Here is a 21,596-nt window from a genome sequence, read left to right as displayed (position 1 = left end):
ATAACTAGCAATGCAAATGGTCTTCTGATTCGAATAATATAACTACACAGATCATACACGTATCTAAGTGAGTTTCAGAGATTGTCAGAATATGAATGTCATCTGTACTAGAAAGTTATTGATTTCATGAACATTGTTTCTTAGGCTACATATGTTTATCTGTGCTCTTTATAGCACTTTTCACACCTCAGACTCAGTTGCAGTTATACAGGGTGTCCCCCCAGGGCTCTGACTCAGCTACAGGTCTACAGGGTGTCCCCCCTGGGCTCTGTGCTCGGTCCCTTACTCTTCATCAGCTACATCCTCCCCCTCGTTCAGATCCTCGGTCACTTCACTCTTGACTTCCACTGCTATGACGATGACACCCAGATCTACCTCAGCACCAAAACCCTCCTCATCCAACCTCTGACCCACATTGAATCCTGCCTCTCTGCAATAAAAACATGGATTCACCAAGACTTCCTGAAGCTTAACCGTGATAAAACGGAACACCTCCTCAAAGGCACCAAATCCTCATCAAAGCTGGCAAGCCTCATTCTTCCACCTCCACAACATCGTCAAAGCCAGGTCCTCCCTCTCCCGTCCGTCCATCAGTCAGGTCCTCCCTCTCCCGTCCGTCCATCAGTCAGGTCCTCCCTCTCCCGTCCGTCCATCAGTCAGGTCCTCCCTCTCCCGTCCATACATCAGTCAGGTCCTCCCTCTCCCGTCCATACATCAGTCAGGTCCTCCCTCTCCCGTCCGTCCATCAGTCAGGTCCTCCCTCTCCCGTCCATCCATCAGCCAGGTCCTCCCTCTCCCGTCCGTCCATCAGTCAGGTCCTCCCTCTCCCGTCCGTCCATCAGTCAGGTCCTCCCTCTCCCGTCCGTCCATCAGTCAGGTCCTCCCTCTCCCGTCCGTCCATCAGTCAGGTCCTCCCTCTCCCGTCCGTCCATCAGTCAGGTCCTCCCTCTCCCGTCCATACATGCATTCATCTCGTCCCGTCTTGACTACTGCAACTCACTACTCTCCGGCATCAACTCAAGCTCCCTCCATAAGCTCCAAATCGTTCAAAACCCCTTCACCCACACCAAGCCCTGGCAGCACATCACTCTGTCCTCTGTGAACTCCACCAGCTCCTTGTCTCCCAACACATTGAATACAATATCCTCTTTTTGATAGCTTCGGCAACAGGGCCTTCTCCAGGGTTGCTGCTATGCTCCCTCCAGCCATCCGTGACTCTGAGTCCATCACTATCTTTCAGTCCCTCCTAAAGCCCCGCCTCTTTGACAAGGCCTAACTAGCTCCTGTATAAAAACGGATCTAACTGATGGGATCAACAAGCGTCAACAGTTTAATCACAAATTCTAAATGGACTGGTTGATTGAAGTAGGAAAATATGTCCCAACAGCGAGCTGCAATTTTGGAATAATGTCTATTTTCCGCTTGAGCTAACTGCTAAGTGCCATTTAGAATTGGTTAGTCGAGGGTATAACCCCCCCTAAACATAGACGGGTGTCTTTGATAAGACAAAAAGCTTATTTTCATCAGAATCATTACAGGCCCCTACCAAAGGGCCCTATTTTTACGTAATTCCTGTCAGGAACGGTCCTTTAGGTTCCATCTCAGAAGAACGCGGGCTGCTATTACATATTCACAAGAAATGACGCAGTCTTGTCCCATCGCTGCAACTCCCTTATGGACTCGGGAGAGAAACACGACCCTGCCAAGCCGAACTGCTTCTTGACACACTGCTCGCTTAACCCGGAAGCGAGCTGCACCAATGTGTCGGAGGAAACACCGTCCAGCTGCAGGCGCTCGGCCCGCCTCAAGGAGTCGCTAGAACGCAATGGGACAAGGAAATCCCGGCCGGCCAAACCCTCTCCTAACCCGGACTGCGCTGGGCCAATTGTGCGCCGCCTCATGGGTCTCCCAGTCACGGCCGGCTGTGACACAGCCTGGGATCGAACCCGGGTCTGTAGTGACGCCTCAAGCACTGCGATGCAGTGCCTTAGACCGCTGCGCCACTCGGGAGTCCGCTGATATTGTTTTTTTGCTTGATGTGTAGGGTCTGTTCTCTATGCTGACAATTTGTGCGATAAGCAGCCCGTAACATTGTCACTGGCTTGTTCTATCTGAACGGTGCCGTCCCCTCCTGTCTCACCGTTTTCATTTGGTGGTGACAGCAGTCACCGTTCTGGCTATTTTGCGCTTAGGCCTTGGATGTGGAGGCTGAGGCTCAGAATCAGAAGAATAATCATCAGAGATGTCACAATTCATTGCTTGGATTTAGTGGATTGATGTAGTGACCATTTTGAGATTATAATTAGAATAGATCAATACAGTAGAATGGCCCGCACTGTTCTTCATTCACAATTGGTGATGACATAATTATGCATCGTTCGCTTCGCTCATCAACTCACCCTACCGCCCCCATCATACTTTACTTAATTTATGTCATCTGTTATATGTGTGAAATTAGTTTCGGTATAGTTATAGTGATTATCAACTGGGCACGGCACCTTCAACTACTTCGGGAGAAGGAGCGGAGCAGGCCCTACTGTCGGGAAAATGAGGGGCAACGGGGGAAAACCGAAGACTAAAACTGGCTATAACTCTAGTTCTGTTTGTGATATTAAGATTCTAACACTGACAGTATATAGACTTATTTAGGAGGAGTCAAGGACGGAGGGGGACATTACTTTTAAAATGGCAGAGTAATACCTGTCTGTCTGTTAACCTGTCTGTCTGTTGACCCATCTCTGTTAACCTGTATGTCTGTCTGTTAACCCATCTCTGTTAACCTGTATGTCTGTCTGTTGACCCATCTCTGTTAACCTGTATGTCTGTCTGTTAACCCATCTCTGTTAACCTGTATGTCTGTCTGTTAACCCATCTCTGTTAACCTGTATGTCTGTTAACCCATATCTGTTAACCTGTATGTCTGTTAACCCATCTCTGTTAACCTGTATGTCTGTTAACCCATCTCTGTTAACCTGTATGTCTGTCTTTCTCTCTGTCTGTTAACCTGTATGTCTGTTAACCCATCTCTGTTAACCTGTATGTCTGTCTTTCTCTCTGTCTGTTAACCTGTATGTCTGTTAACCCATCTCTGTTAACCTGTATGTCTGTTAACCCATCTCTGTTAACCTGTATGTCTGTTAACCCATCTCTGTTAACCTGTATGTCTGTCTTTCTCTCTGTCTGTTAACCTGTATGTCTGTTAACCCATCTCTGTTAACCTGTATGTATGTTAACCCATCTCTGTTAACCTGTATGTCTGTTAACCCATCTCTGTTAACCTGTATGTCTGTCTTTCTCTCTGTCTGTTAACCTGTCTGTTAACCTGTCTGTTAACCTGTCTGTTAACCTGTCTGTTTCTCTGTCCTCAGATTGCCTTCTCTCAGCACAGTAACTTCATGGATCTGGTGCAGTTCTTCGTCACATTCTTCAGGTGAGCGCCTCCTCTTCTTCCTCATGTTCATCATCCTCTTCTCCTCATCCTCCTCCTCTTCATCCTCCTCCTCCTCTTCCTCTCTCTGTTACTATGGATACCTACAGCCTAACACCACTCTGTGTGTAGCCATGGTGATGGATAGCCAAACTCTGGGTGGCCTACCTGAGGGTAAACAGGAAACAGGAACCTCATGGTGGGGGGGTTGTTGGTAGAGTGCTGTAATGTGTTATCGATCTCGGAACAGACCAACATCAGCAATATAGAGGGTGTGTGGTGCCTGGAAGTCACGTGTGCTAGAGAGACAGTGTTTAATTGTGTCTTAAGGTCAATTTATACCTGGGCGACTCAGAAGAGTTAAGTACCTATGCTTATATGTGAATTCAGTTCGGAGGTTGCCGGCAGTGTGTTGGTTGAAATTCTCTCAGGTCTCGTCCGGTCTTGTTGGTTCAACCTCGTATGACACTAGCAAATCACCACAGAGCGCGGGGGTGTCCCCAAAGCATATCTTTGGTCCCATGTGGGGAAAAATATCATCTCAGTATGGATGTATCATCTCATCAGCTGGTATCTTTTTTTCCTGTGACAGGTACATTTGCTGCAGCATAGACTATAAACACAACGAGAGTGATGGAACAGATCAGAACGTTTAGCTTAAAATGTTGATAAACTATTATTTCTTCCCATTATTAGCGCAGCGACGCACACGGCAGTACGCACAAATGTTCCAAAATGCAAGTAGTGGGAAAACACTGTTCTAATGCGCACCACACATGCCAGCGGTTTCATGACAGAGATGGAAATAACTATCTGTTAATCAATTAGAAAGAGGGGAGATCTAAAGATGCAACAACTAGCACGGGTTGCTAATATGACTAGGATTGGGCCTTTGGCTGCTGAAAGAAAAGTTGATTTGGAAACCCAAGAGAGCAGAAGAGAAATGCGGGTTTCAATGGCATATGAGGAAGTGTTTATGAAGTAATTCCCTCAATGTTTCTATGGTCGTATTTTCTTCCCTACTTTGAAGCAGGTAAGACATTTATCATTAATATGAAGTAAAACGTCCAGGTTTCAAACAATTTATGGTTTCAAATTCTGCCAGATTGCAAGGTGGTGATGTGCAGTGCTCAACAGGCACTGGCCTTTCATCACGACCATGTGAACGAGTAGCCTATGTCGCTGGCCTTTCATCACGACCATGTGAACGAGTAGCCTATGTCGCTGGCCTTTCATCACGACCATGTGAACGAGTAGCCTATGTCGCTGGCCTTTCATCACGACCATGTGAACGAGTAGCCTATGTCGCTGGCCTTTCATCACGACCATGTGAACGAGTAGCCTATGTCGCTGGCCTTTCATCACGACCATGTGAACGAGTAGCCTTAAAGGGCAATTCCACCACTTTTTAAACATCATTATCTCCAGCACAATACCTGTGTCTATATAAACTCAGCAAAAAAAGAAACGTCCCTTTTTCAGGACCCTGTCTTTCAAAGATAATTTGTAGAAATCCAAATAACTTCACAGATCTTAATTGTAAAGGGTTTAAACACTGTTTCCAATGCTTGTTCAATGAACCATAAACAATTAATGAACATGCACCTGTGGAACGGTCGTTAAGACACTAACAGCTTACAGACGGTAGGTAATTAAGTTCACAGTTATGAAAACTGACTCTGAAAAACACCAAAAGAAAGATGACCAGGGTCCCTGCTCATCTGCGTGAACGTGCCTTAGGCATGCTGCAAGGAGGCATGAAGACTGCAGATGTGGCCAGGGCATTAAATTGCAATGTCCGTACTGTGAGACACCTAAGACAACGCTACAGGGAGACAGGACGGACAGCTGATCGTCCTCGCAGTGGCAGACCACGTGTAACAACACCTGCACAGGATCGGTACATCCGAACATCACACCTGCGGGACAGGTACAGGATGGCAACAACAACTGCCCAAGTTACACCAGGAACGCACAATCCCTCCATCAGTGCTCAGACTGTCCGCAATAGGCTGAGAGAGGCTGGACTGAGGGCGTGTAGGCCTGTTGTAAGGCAGGTCCTCACCAGACGTCACCGGCAACAACGTCGCCTATGGGCACTAACCCATTGTCGCTGGACCAGACAGGACTGGCAAAAAGTGCCCTTCACTGACGAGTCGCGGTTTTGTCTCTCCAGGGGTGATGGTTGGATTTGTGTTTATCATCGAAGGAATGAGCGTTACACCGAGGCCTGTACTCTGGAGTGGGATCGATTTGGAGGTGGAGGGTCCGTCATGGTCTGGGACGGTGTGTCACAGCATCATCGGACTGAGCTTGTTGTCATTGCAGGCAATCTCAACGCTATGCGTTACAGGGAAGACATCCTCCTCCCTCATGTGGTACCCTTCCTGCAGACTCATCCTGACATGACCCTCCAGCATGACAATGCCACCAGCCATACTGCTCATTCTGTGCGTGATTTCCTGCAAGACAGGAATGTCAGTGTTCTGCCATGGCCAGCGAAGAGCCCGGATCTCAATCCCATTGAGTACGTCTGGGACCTGTTGGATCAGAGGGTGAGGGCTAGGGCCATCCCCCCCATAAATGTCCGGGAACTTGCAGGTGCCTTGGTGGAAGAGTGGGGTAACATCTCACAGCAAGAACTGGCAAATCTGGTGCAGTCCATGAGGAGATGCACTGCAGTACTTAATGCAGCTGGTGGCCACACCAGATACTGACCGTTACTTTTGACCCCCCCCCCCCTTTGTTCAGGAAAACATTATTCAATTTATGTTATTCACATGTCTGTGGAACTTGTTCAGTTTATGTCTCAGTTGTTGAATCTTGTTATGTTCATACAAATATATACACAAGTTAAGTTTGCTGAAGATAAACGCAGTTGACAGTGAGAGGACGTTTCTTTTTTTGCTGAGTTAAAAAGTTCATCCCGATGACATCATCATTGATTTTCAAACACTATGAGATTCACTGTGACATGAGCAGCTAGAAACTCGTTGCAGGTTTTGAAAATCACTGTTTTTCTTACTTTTAATCCTACCCTGTGATGTCACAGAGAAGCATTTCATTTTTTTAACCACTGTTCATAGGAGCATGCTGTTTTCACATATGTAGACACTGGTGTCCCTCTTCTTCTCCCCATCTCCTCTCCCTCTCCTCTCCCTCTCCCCCTCTTCTCTCTCCCTCTTCTCTCTCCCAATTCTCTCCCCGTCTCCTCTCCCTCTTCTCTCCCCATCTCCTCTCCCTCTTCTCGCCCCATCTCCTCTCCCTCTTCTCTCCCCGTCTCCTCTCCCTCTTCTCTCCCCGTCTCCTCTTCTCTCCCTCTTCTCTCCCCATCTCCTCTCCCTCTTCTCTCCCCGTCTCCTCTCCCTCTTCTCTCCCCGTCTCCTCTTCTCTCCCTCTTCTCTCCCCATCTCCTCTCCCTCTTCTCTCCCCGTCTCCTCTCCCTCTTCTCTCCCCGTCTCCTCTTCTCTCCCTCTTCTCTCCCCATCTCCTCTCCCTCTTCTCGCCCCATCTCCTCTCCCTCTTCTCGCCCCGTCTCCTCTCCCTCTTCTCTCCCCATCTCCTCTCCCTCTTCTCGCCCCGTCTCCTCTCCCTCTTCTCTCCCCATCTCCTCTCCTCTCCCTCTTCTCTCCCTCTTCTCTCCCCGTCTCCTCTCCTCTCCCTCTTCTCTCCCTCTTCTCTCCCCGTCTCCTCTCCTCTCCCTCTTCTCTCCCTCTTCTCTCCCCGTCTCCTCTCCTCTCCCTCTTCTCTCCCTCTTCTCTCCCCGTCTCCTCTTCTCTCCCTCTTCTCGCCCCATCTCCTCTTCTCTCCCTCTTCTCTCCCCGTCTCCTCTCCTCTCCCTCTTCTCTCCCTCTTCTCTCCCCGTCTCCTCTCCTCTCCCTCTTCTCTCCCTCTTCTCTCCCCGTCTCCTCTTCTCTCCCTCTTCTCGCCCCATCTCCTCTTCTCTCCCTCCTCTCTCCCCATCTCCTCTCCCTCTTCTCTCTCCCTCTTCTCTCTCCCTCTTCTCTCTCCCTCGTCTCTCCCCCTCTCCTCTCCCTCTTCTCTCCCCCTCTCCTCTTCCTCACCTGTAATAAGTGGGGTTGGATGGGTAAAGGTGATGTGAGAGGGGAGATTATGTTCTCTGAGGGCAGGGGAAGGCAAATAGATTCAGCCAAGGGCTGATGGTGGATGGTAGGGGGGCCGGAACATAATTATAATACTTTGTACACTGCAAATTGACCACAACTGAGCCCAAAAGAGATTGTATATGAATATAACAATAATTTCATACCTTGATTACGTTGAGACACGATCACATACAGTGCCTCCAGAAAGTGTTAGTCTGAATTTTAAATTGATTAAATAGTGGACTAGCCTACACACAGTACATTTTTACATTTAGTCATTTTAGCAGACGCTCTTATCCAGAGCAACTTACAGTTAGTGAGTGCATACATTTTCAATACCCCATAATCTCAAAGTGGAATTATGAGTTTCAATTTTTTTAAACGAATGAATAAAATATCTAAAGCTGAAAGGAGTTTGCTTGACAAGTAACATAAGAAGTTGCATGTATTTTTGAATGACTACCTCATCTCTGTACCCCACACATACAATTATCTGTAAGGTCCCTTAGTCAAGCAGTGAATTTCAAACACAGTTTCAACCACAAAGACCAGTGAGGTTTTCCAATGCCTCACAAAGGGCACCTATTGGTAGATTAGTAAAAACAAAAAGCAGACATTGAATATATGGTGAAGTTATTAATTACACTTTGGATGGTGTATCAATACACCCAGTCACTACAAAGATACAGGCGTCCTTCCTAACTCAGTTGCTGGAGAGGAAGGAAACCTCTCAGGGATTTCACCATGAGGCCAATGGTGACTTTAAAACAGTTACAGAGTTTAATGGCTGTGATAGGAGAAAACTGAGGATGGATCAACATCATTGTAGTTACTCCACAATACTAACCTAAATGACAGAGTGAAAAGAAGGAAGCCTGTACAGAATAATAATATTCCAAAACATGCTTCCTGTTTTCAACAAGGCACAAAAAAATTGTTCTGAATACAAAGTGTTATGTTTGCGGCAAATCCAATACAACACATTACTGAGTACCGCTCTCCATATTTTCAAGCATAGTGGTGGCTGCATCATGTTATGGGTATGCTTGTAATCGTTAAGGACTGGGGAGTTTTTCAGGATAAAAAATAAACGGAATGGAGCTAAGCACATCAAAATCCTAGAGGAAAACCTGTTTCAGCCTGCTTTCCACCAGACACTGGGAGATGAATTCACCTTTCAGCAGGACAGTAACCTAAAACACAAGGCCAAATCTACACTGGAGTTGCTTACCAAGAAGACAGTGGCCTAGTTACAGTTTTGACTTAAATATACTTGATAATCTATGGCAACACCTGAAAACGGTTGTCTAGCAATGATCAACAACCAATTTGACAGAGCTTGAAGAATTCTGAAAATAATAAAGGGCAAATGTTGCACAATCCAGGTGGGCAAAGCTCTTAGAGACTCACCCAGAAAGACTCTACACAGCTGTAATCGCTGCCAAAGTTGCTTCATCAAAGTATTGACTTGGGTGTGAATTCTTATTTAAATGAGATATTTCTGTATTTCATTTTCAATACATTTACTAAACTTTCTAAAAACAGGTTTTCACTTCGTCGTTATGGGGTATGGTAGATGGGTGAATCCATTTTGAATTCAGGCTGTAACAACAAAATGTGGAATAAGTCAGAGCACAAATACTTTCAGAAGACACTGTCTATTTTTTTTATTCGTGGGACTACTTGGTGAACAGAATTCCTAAATAAAACTCATTTTTAGATGAATTCAATGAGTGTTTGTAGTCTTTTTTGTTTCTTTTTTTTTTTTGCAAAAAACTTTCGGGGTCCAAATAAAATCACCTGTGGCTGACCCTTGACCCCGGTCTTTCCCAGAGGGAGAAGGAGAGGAAAGAGAGACCAGTAAAGACGCCTATCTCGAACTCCTCCGCTTCCTGTCTTCTCCCAGCTGCTTCCTGTCTAACTCTTCTTCCTGTCTCTAACTCCTCCTCTTCCTGTCTCCTCCCAGCTGCTTCCTGTCCCTCCTCCTTGTGGCGGCAGTCGTCTGGAAGATCAAACAGAGCTGCTGGGCGTCACGGCGACGAGAGGTGAGTCGTTACCAACCCCTGGATAACGCCTGTACCGGAGTGGTCTGTTCTGCTGCGGTTACCTCAGGAAGTCTGGTTGCCAAGTTGAGGATGCATTAACGTCTTTTTGAATTTCAATATTCAACGCGCGTGTAGAGAAGGGCGACATATACAAAAATCCATATCGCGATAAATTGACTGAATTAATGTGATAACAGTAAATAGAACTATACGTTTAAACATTAATTTGCAACGCTGTTTTTAAAAAAAATCTCCTTTAAACTACTACTACTAGTAGCATTATGGTAAATCTCTGGGGTGGGGTGGGGTGGGGTAGGGTAGGGTAGGGTGGGGTGGGGTAGGGTAGGGTAGGGCGTGGGGCTGGGTGGTATAGGGTGGTCTGGGGTGTGTGTGAGACAGACGGCTCACTTCCAGATGGTTCTATTTGAAACCACCTGGAATAATATGATTAATATTCTGAGTATTTCTGTCTTGTGCAGGTTTCTAGATGTTGGAAATATGTCTGTTCTATTTAAAGCCTTACTGGGGTTGAGTCCCAAGTGACACCCTATTCCCTATGTAGTGCACTATATATATACTATATATCCACTATATATACTATATATCCGCTATATATACTATATATCCACTATATATACTATATATCCACTATATACAGTGGGGAAAAAAAGTATTTAGTCAGCCACCAATTGTGCAAGTTCTCCCACTTAAAAAGATGAGAGAGGCCTGTAATTTTCATCATAGGTACACGTCAACTATGACAGACAAAATGAGAAAAAAAAATCCAGAAAATCACATTGTAGGATTTTTAATGAATTTATTGGCAAATGATGGTGGAAAATAAGTATTTGGTCAATAACAAAAAGTTTCTCAATACTTTGTTATATACCCTTTGTTGGCAATGACACAGGTCAAACGTTTTCTGTAAGTCTTCACAAGGTTTTCACACACTGTTGCTTGTATTTTGGCCCATTCCTCCATGCAGATCTCCTCTAGAGCAGTGGTGTTTTGGGGCTGTCGCTGGGCAACACAGACTTTCAACTCCCTCCAAAGATTTTCTATGGGGTTGAGATCTGGAGACTGGCTAGGCCACTCCAGGACCTTGAAATGCTTCTTACGAAGCCACTCCTTCGTTGCCCGGGCGGTGTGTTTGGGATCATTGTCATGCTGAAAGACCCAGCCACGTTTCATCTTCAATGCCCTTGCTGATGGAAGGAGGTTTTCACTCAAAATCTCACGATACATGGCCCCATTCATTCTTTCCTTTACACGGATCAGTCGTCCTGGTCCCTTTGCAGAAAAACAGCCCAAAAGCATGATGTTTCCACCCCCATGCTTCACAGTAGGTATGGTGTTCTTTGGATGCAACTCAGCATTCTTTGTCCTCCAAACATGACGAGTTGAGTTTTTACCAAAAAGTTATATTTTGGTTTCATCTGACCATATGACATTCTCCCAATCCTCTTCTGGATCATCCAAATGCACTTCAGACGGGCCTGGACATGTACTGGCTTAAGCAGGGGGACACGTCTCGCACTGCAGGATTTGAGTCCCTGGCGGCGTAGTGTGTTACTGATGGTAGGCTTTGTTACTTTGGTCCCAGCTCTCTGCAGGTCATTCACTAGGTCCCCCCGTGTGGTTCTGGGATTTTTGCTCACCGTTCTTGTGATCATTTTGACCCCACGGGGTGAGATCTTGCGTGGAGCCCCAGATTGAGGGAGATTATCAATGGTCTTGTATGTCTTCCATTTCCTAATAATTGCTCCCACAGTTGATTTCTTCAAACCAAGCTGCTTACCTATTGCAGATTCAGTCTTCCCAGCCTGGTGCAAGTCTACAATTTTGTTTCTGGTGTCCTTTGACAGCTCTTTGGTCTTGGCCATTGTGGAGTTTGGAGTGTGACTGTTTGAGGTTGTGGACAGGTGTCTTTTATACTGATAACAAGTTCAAACAGGTGCCATTAATACAGGTAACGAGTGGAGGACAGAGGAGCCTCTTAAAGAAGAAGTTACAGGTCTGTGAGAGCCAGAAATCTTGCTTGTTTGTAGGTGACCAAATACTTATTTTCCACCATAATTTAAAAATAAATTCATTAAAAATCCTACAATGGGATTTTCTGGATTTTTTTTTCTCAATTTGTCTGTCATAGTTGACGTGTACCTATGATGAAAATTACAGGCCTCTCTCATCTTTTTAAGTGGGAGAACTTGCACAATTGGTGGCTGACTAAATACTTTTTTTCCCCACTGTATATACTATATATCCACTATATATACTATATATATACTATATATACTATATATCCACTATATATACTATATATATACTATATATACTATATATCCACTATATATACTATATATCCACTATATATACTATATATACTATATATCCACTATATATACTATATATCCACTATATATACTATATGTCCACTATATATACTATATGTCCACTATATATACTATATGTCCACTATATATACTATATATCCACTATATATACTATATGTCCACTATATATACTATATGTCCACTATATATACTATATATCCACTATATCCACTATATCAATCAATCAATCAATTTTATTTTATATAGCCCTTCTTACATCAGCTAATATCTCGAAGTGCTGTACAGAAACCCAGCCTAAAACCCCAAACAGCTAGTAATGCAGGTGTAGAAGCTATATATACTATATATCCACTATATATACTATATGTCCACTATATATACTATATGTCCACTATATATACTATATGTCCACTATATATACTATATATCCACTATATATACTATATATCCACTCTATATACTATATATCCACTATATATACTATATGTCCACTATATATACTATATGTCCACTATATATACTATATATCCACTATATACACTATATATACTATATATCCACTATATATACTATATATCCACTATATATACTATATGTCCACTATATATACTATATGTCCACTATATATACTATATGTCCACTATATATACTATATATCCACTATATCCACTATATATCCACTATATATACTATATATCCACTATATATACTATATATCCACTATATATCCACTATATACTATATATCCACTATATATACTATATATCCACTATATATACTATATGTCCACTATATATACTATATGTCCACTATATATACTATATGTCCACTATATATACTATATGTCCACTATATATACTATATGTCCACTATATATACTATATGTCCACTATATATACTATATATCCACTATATATCCACTATATACTATATATCCACTATATATACTATATATCCACTATATATACTATATGTCCACTATATATACTATATGTCCACTATATATACTATATGTCCACTATATATACTATATGTCCACTATATATACTATATGTCCACTATATATACTATATGTCCACTATATATACTATATATCCACTATATCCACTATATATACTATATGTCCACTATATATACTATATGTCCACTATATATACTATATGTCCACTATATCCACTATATATCCACTATATATACTATATGTCCACTATATATACTATATGTCCACTATATATACTATATGTCCACTATATATACTATATATCCACTATATCCACTATATATCCACTATATATACTATATGTCCACTATATATACTATATATCCACTATATACACTATATATACTATATATCCACTATATATACTATATATCCACTATATATACTATATGTCCACTATATATACTATATGTCCACTATATATACTATATATCCACTATATATACTATATATCCACTATATATACTATATATCCACTATATATACTATATATCCACTATATATACTATATATAATATATGTCCACTATATATACTATATGTCCACTATATATACTATATGTCCACTATATATACTATATATCCACTATATCCACTATATATCCACTATATATACTATATGTCCACTATATATACTATATGTCCACTATATATACTATATGTCCACGATATATACTATATATCCACTATATCCACTATATATCCACTATATATACTATATGTCCACTATATATACTATATGTCCACTATATATACTATATATCCACTATATATACTATATGTCCACTATATATACTATATATCCACTATTTATACTATATATCCACTATATATACTATATGTCCACTATATATACTATATATATATATATATATACAGTGGGGAAAAAAAGTATTTAGTCAGCCACCAATTGTGCAAGTTCTCCCACTTAAAAAGATGAGAGAGGCCTGTCATTTTCATCATAGGTACACGTCAACTATGACAGACAAATTGAAGAAGAAAAATCCAGAAAATCAAATTGTAGGATTTTTAATGAATTTATTTGCAAATTATGGTGGAAAATAAGTATTTGGTCACCTACAAACAAGCAAGATTTCTGGCTCTCACAGACCTGTAACTTCTTCTTTAAGAGGTTTCTCTGTCCTCCACTCGTTACCTGTATTAATGGCACCTGTTTGAACTTGTTATCAGTATAAAAGACACCTGTCCACAACCTCAAACAGTCACACTCCAAACTCCACTATGGCCAAGACCAAAGAGCTGTCAAAGGACACCAGAAACAAAATTGTAGACCTGCACCAGGCTGGGAAGACTGAATCTGCAATAGGTAAGCAGCTTGGTTTGAAGAAATCAACTGTGGGAGCAATTATTAGGAAATGGAAGACATACAAGACCACTTATAATCTCCCTCGATCTGGGGCTCCACGCAAGATCTCACCCCATGGGGTCAAAATGATCACAAGAACGGTGAGCAAAAATCCCAGAACCACACGGGGGGGACCTAGTGAATGACCTGCAGAGAGCTGGGACCAAAGTAACAAAGCCTACCATCAGTAACACACTACGCCGCAAGGGACTCAAATCCTGCAGTGCAGACGTGTCCCCCCTGCTTAAGCCAGTACATGTCCAGGCCCGTCTGAAGTTTGCTAGAGTGCATTTGGATGATCCAGAAGAGGATTGGGAGAATGTCATATGTCATATGGTCAGATGAAACCAAAATAGAACTTGTCGTGTTTGGAGGACAAAGAATGCTGAGTTGCATCCAAAGAACACCATACCTACTGTGAAGCATGGGGGTGGAAACATCATGCTTTGGGGCTGTTTTTTCTGCAAAGGGACCAGGACGACTGATCCGTGTAAAGGAAAGAATGAATGGGGCCATTTATCATGTGATTTTGAGTGAAAACCTCCTTCCATCAGCAAGGGCATTGAAGATGAAACGTGGCTGGGTCTTTCAGCATGACAATGATCCCAAACACACCGCCCGGGCAACGAAGGAGTGGCTTCGTAAGAAGCATTTCAAGGTCCTGGAATGGCCTAGCCAGTCTCCAGATCTCAACCCCATAGAAAATCTTTGGAGGGAGTTGAAAGTCCGTGTTGCCCAGCGACAGCCCCAAAACATCACTGCTCTAGAGGAGATCTGCATGGAGGAATGGGCCAAAATACCAGCAACAGTGTGTGAAAACCTTGTGAAGACTTACAGAAAACGTTTGACCTGTGTCATTGCCAACAAAGGGTATATAACAAAGTATTGAGAAACTTTTGTTGTTGACCAAATACTTATTTTCCACCATAATTTGCAAATAAATTCATAAAAAATCCTACAATGTGATTTTCTGGATTTTTTTCCCTCATTTTGTCTGTCATAGTTGACGTGTACCTATGATGAAAATTACAGGCCTCTCTCATCTTTTTAAGTGGGAGAACTTGCACAATTGGTGGCTGACTAAATACTTTTTTTCCCCACTGTATATATATAATCCCGTCTGGATTACTGCAACTCGCTGTTGGCTGGGCTCCCTGCCTGTGCCATTAAACCCCTACAACTCATCCAGAATGCCGCAGCCCGTCTGGTGTTCAACCTTCCCAAGTTCTCTCACGTCACCCCGCTCCTCCGCACACTCCACTGGCTTCCAGTTGAAGCTCGCATCCGTTACAAGACCATGGTGCTTGCCTATGGAGCAGTGAGGGGAACGGCACCTCCGTACCTTCAGGCTCTGATCAGTCCCTACACCCAGGGGAGGGCATTGCGTTCATCCACCTCTGGCCTGCTGGCTCCCCTTCCTCTGCGGAAGCATAGTTCCCGCTCAGCCCAGTCAAAGCTGTTCGCTGCTCTGGCACCCCAATGGTGGAACAAGCTCCCTCACGACGCCAGGACAGCGGAGTCACTCACCACCTTCCGGAGACACTTGAAACCCCACCTCTTTAAGGAACACCTGGGATAGGATAAAGTAATCCTTCTACCCCCCCCCCCCCAATTTTTTAAATTATAATTGTAAAGTGGTTATCCCACTGGCTATAGGGTGAATGCACCAATTTGTAGTTGCTCTGGATAAGAGCGTCTGCTAAATGATGTAAATGTGCCCTTGAGCAAGGCACTTAACCCTAATTGCTCCTGTAAGTCGCTCTGGATAAGAGCGTCTGCTAAATGACTAAAATGTAAATGTAAATGTATATATCCACTATATATACTATATATCCACTATATATACTATATATCCACTATATAGGGAATTCGGATGCACAATGTGTTTTTTGAGTGTGACAAAATGTACTGTCCTCTCGTTCTTCCTCAACACTGACCTTCCTCCTCCTCCTCTTCCTCACAGCAACTACTCCGTGAGATGCAGCAGATGGCTAGCCGGCCGTTCGCCACCATCAACGTTGCCTTGGAAACGGACGAGGAGCCGCCGGACCTGATTGGTGGAAACGTGAAGGTGAGTGTGACCTCAGACTGTGACATCACTGTCCTGTCAGCCAATCCCCTTCCCCCTAGCCGCTTGTCCTCAGATCTGTGGTGTCATCATTATCAGTTTCTCTCTCTCTGCCGTTAATGTTCTTGGTGAAAAGTGTTGAGTATTCCTATCGGAAACACTTTATTTGGATAGTTCCAAGTAGATGATTTGTAGATGTTCAATAACTGTCAACATTTCAACTAACAACGCTACTGGTGCCGACGAAGATGTCAGGCCTCACGACCAGCTCTTACCACTATTACAATATATACACGACCAGCTCTTACCACTATTACAATATATACACGACCAGCTCTTACCACTATTACAATATATACACGACCAGCTCTTACCACTATTACAATATATACCCGACCAGCTCTTACCACTATTACAATATATACACGACCAGCTCTTACCACTATTACAATATATACACGACCAGCTCTCACCACTATTACAATATATACACGACCAGCTCTTACCACTATTACAATATATACACGACCAGCTCTTACCACTATTACAATATATACACGACCAGCTCTTACCACTATTACAATATATACACGACCAGCTCTTACCACTATTACAATATATACACGACCAGCTCTTACCACTATTACAATATATACACGACCAGCTCTTACCACTATTACAATATATACACGACCAGCTCTCACCACTATTACAATATATACACGACCAGCTCTTACCACTATTACAATATATACACGACCAGCTCTTACCACTATTACAATATATACACGACCAGCTCTTACCACTATTACAATATATACACGACCAGCTCTTACCACTATTACAATATATACACGACCAGCTCTTACCACTATTACAATATATACACGACCAGCTCTTACCACTATTACAATATATACACGACCAGCTCTTACCACTATTACAATATATACACGACCAGCTCTCACCACTATTACAATATATACACGACCAGCTCTTACCACTATTACAATATATACAAAATCCACTACCCTAAACTTAACCCTTATGTTAAACCTAACCTTGTCCGTAACCTCAGCAAGCAGTTGCTGATCAACAGATGGTTTCTTGACAGTATGATAAGTAGAAGGGAAGGAGGAACACACAGGGACCTGTAGAAGGGAAGGAGGAACACACAGGGACCTGTAGAAGGGAAGGGGGAACACACAGGGACCTGTAGAAGGGAAGGAGGAACACACAGGGACCTGTAGAAGGGAAGGAGGAACACACAGGGACCTGCAGAAGGGAAGGGGGAACACACAGGGACCTGTAGAAGGGAAGGAGGAACACACAGGGACCTGTAGAAGGGAAGGAGGAACACACAGGGACCTGTAGAAGGGAAGGAGGAACACACAGGGACCTGTAGAAGGGAAGGAGGAACACACAGGGACCTGTAGAAGGGAAGGAGGAACACACAGGGACCTGTAGAAGGGAAGGAGGAACACACAGGGACCTGTAGAAGGGAAGGAGGAACACACAGGGACCTGTAGAAGGGAAGGAGGAACACACAGGGACCTGTAGAAGGGAAGGAGGAACACACAGGGACCTGTAGAAGGGAAGGGGGAACACACAGGGACCTGTAGAAGGGAAGGAGGAACACACAGGGACCTGTAGAAGGGAAGGAGGAACACACAGGGACCTGTAGAAGGGAAGGAGGAACACACAGGGACCTGTAGAAGGGAAGGAGGAACACACAGGGACCTGTAGAAGGGAAGGAGGAACACACAGGGACCTGTAGAAGGGAAGGAGGAACACACAGGGACCTGTAGAAGGGAAGGGGTAGGGTTAACCCACAGGGACCTGTAGAAGGGAAGGAGGAACACACAGGGACCTGTAGAAGGGAAGGAGGAACACACAGGGACCTGTAGAAGGGAAGGAGGAACACACAGGGACCTGTAGAAGGGAAGGAGGAACACACAGGGACCTGCAGAAGGGAAGGAGGAACACACAGGGACCTGTAGAAGGGAAGGAGGAACACACAGGGACCTGTAGAAGGGAAGGAGGAACACACAGGGACCTGTAGAAGGGAAGGAGGAACACACAGGGACCTGTAGAAGGGAAGGAGGAACACACAGGGACCTGTAGAAGGGAAGGGGGAACACACAGGGACCTGTAGAAGGGAAGGGGGAACACACAGGGACCTGTAGAAGGGAAGGGGGAACACACAGGGACCTGTAGAAGGGAAGGGGGAACACACAGGGACCTGTAGAAGGGAAGGAGGAACACACAGGGACCTGTAGAAGGGAAGGAGGAACACACAGGGACCTGCAGAAGGGAAGGAGGAACACACAGGGACCTGCAGAAGGGAAGGAGGAACACACAGGGACCTGTAGAAGGGAAGGGGGAACACACAGGGACCTGTAGAAGGGAAGGGGGAACACACAGGGACCTGTAGAAGGGAAGGAGGAACACACAGGGACCTGTAGAAGGGAAGGAGGAACACACAGGGACCTGTAGAAGGGAAGGAGGAACACACAGGGACCTGCAGAAGGGAAGGAGGAACACACAGGGACCTGTAGAAGGGAAGGAGGAACACACAGGGACCTGTAGAAGGGAAGGAGGAACACACAGGGACCTGTAGAAGGGAAGGAGGAACACACAGGGACCTGTAGAAGGGAAGGAGGAACACACAGGGACCTGTAGAAGGGAAGGAGGAACACACAGGGACCTGCAGAAGGGAAGGGGAACACACAGGGACCTGTAGAAGGGAAGGGGGAACACACAGGGACCTGTAGAAGGGAAGGAGGAACACACAGGGACCTGTAGAAGGGAAGGAGGAACACACAGGGACCTGTAGAAGGGAAGGGGGAACACACAGGGACCTGTAGAAGGGGAGGGGGAACACACAGGGACCTGTAGAAGGGAAGGAGGAACACACAGGGACCTGTAGAAGGGAAGGAGGAACACACAGGGACCTGTAGAAGGGAAGGGGGAACACACAGGGACCTGTAGAAGGGAAGGGGAACACACAGGGACCTGTAGAAGGGAAGGAGGAACACACAGGGACCTGTAGAAGGGAAGGAGGAACACACAGGGACCTGTAGAAGGGAAGGAGGAACACACAGGGACCTGTAGAAGGGAAGGGGGGAACACACAGGGACCTGTAGAAGGGAAGGAGGAACACACAGGGACCTGTAGAAGGGAAGGAGGAACACACAGGGACCTGCAGAAGGGAAGGAGGAACACACAGGGACCTGTAGAAGGGAAGGAGGAACACACAGGGGACCTGTAGAAGGGAAGGAGGAACACACAGGGACCTGTAGAAGGGAAGGAGGAACACACAGGGACCTGTAGAAGGGAAGGAGGAACACACAGGGACCTGTAGAAGGGAAGGAGGAACACACAGGGACCTGCAGAAGGGAAGGAGGAACACACAGGGACCTGTAGAAGGGAAGGAGGAACACACAGGGACCTGTAGAAGGGAAGGAGGAACACACAGGGACCTGCAGAAGGGAAGGAGGAACACACAGGGACCTGTAGAAGGGAAGGAGGAACACACAGGGACCTGTAGAAGGGAAGGGGGAACACACAGGGACCTGTAGAAGGGAAGGAGGAACACACAGGGACCTGTAGAAGGGAAGGAGGAACACACAGGGACCTGCAGAAGGGAAGGAGGAACACACAGGGACCTGTAGAAGGGAAGGAGGAACACACAGGGACCTGTAGAAGGGAAGGAGGAACACACAGGGACCTGCAGAAGGGAAGGAGGAACACACAGGGACCTGCAGAAGGGAAGGAGGAACACACAGGGACCTGTAGAAGGGAAGGAGGAACACACAGGGACCTGTAGAAGGGAAGGGAACACACAGGGACCTGTAGAAGGGAAGGAGGAACACACAGGGACCTGTAGAAGGGAAGGAGGAACACACAGGGACCTGCAGAAGGGAAGGAGGAACACACAGGGACCTGTAGAAGGGAAGGAGGAACACACAGGGACCTGTAGAAGGGAAGGAGGAACACACAGGGACCTGCAGAAGGGAAGGAGGAACACACAGGGACCTGCAGAAGGGAAGGAGGAACACACAGGGACCTGCAGAAGGGAAGGAGGAACACACAGGGACCTGCAGAAGGGAAGGAGGAACACACAGGGACCTGCAGAAGGGAAGGAGGAACACACAGGGACCTGTAGAAGGGAAGGAGGAACACACAGGGACCTGTAGAAGGGAAGGAGGAACACACAGGGACCTGTAGAAGGGAAGGAGGAACACACAGGGACCTGTAGAAGGGAAGGAGGAACACAGGGACCTGCAGAAGGGAAGGAGGAACACACAGGGACCTGTAGAAGGGAAGGAGGAACACACAGGGACCTGTAGAAGGGAAGGAGGAACACACAGGGACCTGTAGAAGGGAAGGAGGAACACACAGGGACCTGTAGAAGGGAAGGAGGAACACACAGGGACCTGTAGAAGGGAAGGAGGAACACACAGGGACCTGTAGAAGGGAAGGAGGAACACACAGGGACCTGTAGAAGGGAAGGAGGAACACACAGGGACCTGTAGAAGGGAAGGAGGAACACACAGGGACCTGTAGAAGGGAAGGGGGAACACACAGGGACCTGTAGAAGGGAAGGGGGAACACACAGGGACCTGCAGAAGGGAAGGAGGAACACACAGGGACCTGTAGAAGGGAAGGAGGAACACACAGGGACCTGTAGAAGGGAAGGAGGAACACACAGGGACCTGCAGAAGGGAAGGAGGAACACACAGGGACCTGCAGAAGGGAAGGAGGAACACACAGGGACCTGTAGAAGGGAAGGAGGAACACACAGGGACCTGTAGAAGGGAAGGAGGAACACACAGGGACCTGTAGAAGGGAAGGAGGAACACACAGGGACCTGCAGAAGGGAAGGAGGAACACACAGGGACCCATCCTGGGCTACCTGTAGGATGTAGAGTACAGTGGAGTGCTGCAGAGATGGTTGTCCTTCTGGAATGTTCTCCTATCTCCACAGAGGAACTCTGGAGCTCTGTCAGAGTGACCATCGGGTTCTTGGTCACCTCCCTGACCAAGGCCCTTCTCCCCCGATTTCTCAGTTTGGCCGGGCGGCCAGCTCTAGGAAGAGTCTTGGTGGTTCTAAACTTCTTCAATTTAAGAATGATGGAGGCCACTGTGTTCTTGGGGACCTTCAATGCTGCAGAAATGTTTTGGTACCCTTCCCCAGATCTGTGCATTGACACAATCCTGTCTCGGAG

General features: G+C 45.4%; 1 protein-coding gene across 3 annotated transcripts in view; it reads left to right on the top strand.

The window, feature by feature from the left end:
* The window catches only part of LOC121556227 (attractin-like), a 198,781-nt gene that overhangs the window by 161,853 nt on the left and 15,332 nt on the right, over nt 1-21,596 (top strand). For all 3 annotated transcript variants that reach the window (XM_041870125.1, XM_041870126.1, XM_041870124.1), the window contains exons 25-27: nt 3,369-3,430; nt 9,500-9,578; nt 16,261-16,368. In XM_041870125.1, the coding sequence (XP_041726059.1) occupies nt 3,369-3,430; nt 9,500-9,578; nt 16,261-16,368 (249 nt within the window). The remainder of the gene's footprint in view (nt 1-3,368; nt 3,431-9,499; nt 9,579-16,260; nt 16,369-21,596) is intronic.

This window comes from Coregonus clupeaformis, chromosome 25, assembly GCF_020615455.1.
Source record: "Coregonus clupeaformis isolate EN_2021a chromosome 25, ASM2061545v1, whole genome shotgun sequence".
NCBI classification, from domain to species: domain Eukaryota; kingdom Metazoa; phylum Chordata; class Actinopteri; order Salmoniformes; family Salmonidae; genus Coregonus; species Coregonus clupeaformis.
Note: the sequence above shows the minus strand (reverse complement) of the source record. Positions and strands in the feature narration are given on the sequence as shown.